The 4,419-nt window shown below is 40.0% G+C and overlaps 1 protein-coding gene across 1 annotated transcript in view; it reads left to right on the forward strand.

Moving 5' to 3' along the window:
* The window catches only part of LOC101573165, an 84,831-nt gene extending 83,943 nt beyond the window's left edge, over positions 1-888 (forward strand). Inside the window, 3 exon segments of the mRNA XM_023704905.1 lie at positions 11-645; positions 647-769; positions 771-888. Coding sequence (XP_023560673.1) covers positions 11-645; positions 647-769; positions 771-888 — 876 coding nt within the window.
* The last annotated feature ends 3,531 nt before the right edge of the window (positions 889-4,419 follow it).

Consider the following 4,419-nt stretch of genomic DNA (forward strand, 5'->3'; position numbering starts at 1 on the left):
GAAATCTCAGCTTACTCAGCATTTGAAAACACATATAGGAAATAAACCCCATATTTGCCCTGAATGTGGGAAAAGTTTTGCCAGGAAATCACCACTCATTGTGCATATGTGAATTCATACGGGAGAGAAACCATATTTATGTAGTGAATGTGGAAAAGGATTTATTCAGAAGGGCAATCTTTTGATACATCAACGAACTCACATGGGAGAGAAACCCTAAGGATGTACTGAGTGTGGTAAGGCCTTTAGCCAGAAGGTGTGCCTCATAGCACATCAGAGATACCACACAGGAAGGACACCCTATGTGTGTACTGAGTGTGGGCAAACCTGTTCCCAGAAGTCGGTGCTTATTAGACATCAAAGAATTCATACTGGTGAGAAGCCATACAAATGCAGCGATTGTGGGAAAGCCTTCATTACAAAGGCAAAGCTGATTACCCATCATAGAACTCATAAAGGAGAGAAACCATACGGATGTGATGAGTGTAAGAAAGCCTACTCTGATATGTCTTGCCTTGTTAAACATAAGAGAACACACAGAATGGAGAAATGCACAGATATACTGAAGGTGAATGATTCTACAGTGAGTGACACATTTTTGGACAATAGTAAATTCATGCAAGAGAGAAATCCTGTTAATATAACTGCAAATACCTCCAGTGATCCCTAATGTGTTAAACATGAGTGGGCTCCTAGCAAATAGAAATGTGGTCCCTGTGGGACAGCCAGTGGTGAGATGTTCACTCTCAGGAGAAAACAGGGTCTATACCAGAGAGAAATCTCATGAATGTAGTGAATGTGATTGTGCCTCCAATTGTTAATCATGTTTTGTTTTATGTTACAAACGTAGGAAAAAACCTTTGTATGTGCAATATGGAAAAGCCTTGATGAATATTTGCTAAAATTTAACATTTGAAATCCTGTGAATATAAGAACTCAGAAAGTTTTGGATTATGATAGGTCATGTAATGATTGTGAGAAAGCCCTTGCCCTCAAGTAATGGAGTTGCATACTGGAAACGGGAAAGGCAATAACTGGTAGGGCCTGAAGTATCTTCTGCCTTTCCCATTAACATAAAAATCATAAAAACACCCCACTAAACATATTAAGATTTTGAAGCAAACCAGTCCTGTGAAGAAGAATGTTTTACAAGTTTTATTCCTTTCTCAACCTAATTATACTGGACAAGAGACCTTGAAACATACTCCTATTTGTTAGTGATCCTATGCTTTAAAAGATATAGCCTTGGATTGTAGATACAGCTCTGATACTGCACTGACCCACAGCCCTGTATTTGATCCCCAGAACAGCAAAAATAAAGCCTCTGTTTCACATTAGGTTATTTTGTATTCATTTTTATTTGTGGCTCCTTTTAAGTGTTTTTTGTTTTTATTTTTTCCTCCCAGTTCTCACCAAAGATTATATAATTAGCTATTGCATTTATGTGGCTCTAAATTTAAATATTTCAGGACTGAAAATTCTTTGAAGATATGGAGTGGGGAACAGGATTAGGGAATACATTGCTGGGTCCCTGTGGTTGTGACATCAAGTCAGAAATGTATACAGGAAGTAATGTAATGGACTATACAACTGAGTCATAAAGGTTGGGGTCAGGCAACAGGATCTGGTACAAACACTATCACTAGTGATCTAGCTCAACCCCTGCCCTATAGGGTTTTAGTGTTTGGGCACTAATCTGTCAGCAAGGACAAGGCAGGGAAAGCCTTGCAGCATGCCTTGATTAGGTAATCCCAAAGTGGTTACCTCAGATACTCTGAGTAAGTGCTGGGTCTACCATGCGGATATTGTTTTGTTCTAGGTTAAAGTGACATGTCCATCTTGTTAGTAGTAAATGTCAGCAGCATTCCAAATACCAAAATATATACTCATAGACCCAAGTTATAGCCTGCCAAAATGACTGTGGGACCTGTTCCCTTCACCTCTAAAAGAAGAGCTAGATGTTCCTTGCTTTAACTTACCTGGTTCTGTGGCAGAATGTCATAGCCACAACTAATAAAACCTGTGTAGGAGGGCTGGCACTCCTGATACATCACTCTTGATTACCCAGAAGTGTGTCTCTGGTAACAATGAAACCAAGGACAGGATTGTTGGTAGTCATTTGTATTGTAGCTTCATTAAGAATGTTGTTCCCAGGGCTGGCCAGATAGTTCAGCAGACTAAAGCACCTGCTTAGGAAGGCACAGAGACCAGAGTTCAATCCCTGGCTTGCCGTGCCAGCTCCACCCATAGGGTGCACTGAGTCAGTAACAGACAGGGTGGGATGGTGCATGCCTGTAATACCAGCACTTGGGAGGCTGCAAACAGGAGAATCGCTGCAAGTCTGATCTGTGTAGTGAGACCCTGTACTATATATATGTTTGCAGTTTTTCTATACAAATGAGATGTCCTTCAATAGGTCCTTCAGCTGCAGTACAAAAGGCACATACATAGATGAGACCTGAAACTCATTTGTCTTTTTTTTTTTTTGTATTTTAGTACAAGGTCTACAGGGTCTCTCGCTACATAGATTGGACTCGTAGTGATCCACCTGTGTTCAGTCTCCCAAAAGCTGTGATTACAGGCGCACGCAACAACACCATCTCAGCGCGCCCCAGGGGTGGGACCGGCAGGGCATGCTGGGGATTTAACCTCAGCCACTGTGTGTGCCTCAGTAGGCTCTTTAATCCACTGAGCTGTTTGGCCAGCCCTGAAACTCATTTTCTTGAGGCTTGTACTGATTTGCACTGCACTGAGTCCTGGGCATTTATAGCTTCTCATTGCCTGTTAATAATAAACTGACTTCGTGTAATGTGTATGGTTTTTTTCTCACCAGATTCAGACAAGGTACTAACCAGTATCACCAGTTCTTAGACTCCATTAACTTCTATTTCCTCTATGCCCTGGTCTTCGACATTGCCAGCGATCTAGGAATATAAAGTTCAAGGTCTTGTAGAACTAACAAGCTGCGCTCTTCCTGATGGAGGTCGTTCACTGCTGAAGCTATGTTTGGTCTTCTGATGGAGCATCCTCTTTCTTCCTGTCTCATCCAGAGGTGCTCTGAATGAGTGTTGCATATGCTAGTACTGAATTAAGAGGATAGTACATGTTCTCAGGTGAATTTAATCTTGTTCTCATAGTTTACTCTATAAAGAGCTGAAGAGATTGAATAGGATGGGAGAGGCAAATGAGATCCAGAAGAGTGGGCGGAACCTAGGTGTAGACTGCAGTACTGTTTAATTTTTAATTTTTAATTTTTGATGGTACCAGGGATCAAACTCAAGGTGTTGCACTTGTCAGACAAGCACTTATTCCACTGAGCTATCTCTCTGACCCCAAGACTGCAGTACTGTGAATAGGCCTTTAGAAGGTATTTTGGGGGTTCATCTATGTAATTACTGAACTGTTATGGGTAATATGAGTAAGCCATGGCACAAAGCTGATGTCAGCATAAGGCTCACGCTAAATCTTCCTGGAAAATGGGTTTAAAGATGGGCCTGAAGTAAATTATTTAGGCCTATAAATAGATGAATTGTAATCAGGGTGATTTCATCGGTAATGTAAAAAAAAAAAAATTAACAATGCTTAGTAACATGTGGGGTTTATCTCAAATGTTTATTAAGGATTTTTATATAGACTGCCTAATTGCTGCAACCCATGCAGCTCTTGATGTTCCTGGGGAAAAATGGTGAGACGCTTAAGAAATAAAGATGAGATTAAAACTGAGGTCAGGTGGAACCCTCTCTCCAAGGGGAAGAAAAGAACTGCTCAACCATCATAGCTGGTTTATTTATACATTTGAGAGACAGTCAAGTGACACACAGTTACCTGGCAACTAATGGCTGGAAATGTCTCAGGCAAGGTGTTTCTGTGCACTGAAGCAGCATGGTTGCTCCAGGTGCTCTTCATTCTCCTACAGGAGTTGCTTTGCCCCCAGTGTGTCATCAATTTCCAGCCTTAGCCACTCTACAAATAATTATAGATAATAAAAAAGCATTGCTGGGCCAGGGAGATGGCTCAGTAGAGTAAGTGCTTCCCTGGCAAACGCAAGGGGCTGAGTCCAATCCCTGGTTCTGAGAAATAAAAAGCATTGCTATTAAGACCATAACACATTGCTGAATTTTAGCTCTTGAATATGAAGTCTTCAGCATAAATAATAGACTGTTAAGTCTAAAAATTGCATTATAGAAACTTGTTCATTCTTACATGGTAGATAACCCTGAAATTTTCCACGCATTGCATATACATTCACTATACAGAGTTAAATTAGTTGAGAATCTTGTCTAATAAGCAATTGTATCTTCTTTAATAAAAAATTTTTAAAAAGGTCAAAATGGAGATAGGGATGTATTATTATATTATTATTATTATTATTATTATTATTATTATTATTTAGGATAAAGAATACACTCTAAAAGATAA

The sequence above is a fragment of the Octodon degus genome, unplaced genomic scaffold (genome assembly GCF_000260255.1).
Source record: "Octodon degus isolate 3935 unplaced genomic scaffold, OctDeg1.0 scaffold00206, whole genome shotgun sequence".
NCBI lineage: Eukaryota > Metazoa > Chordata > Mammalia > Rodentia > Octodontidae > Octodon > Octodon degus.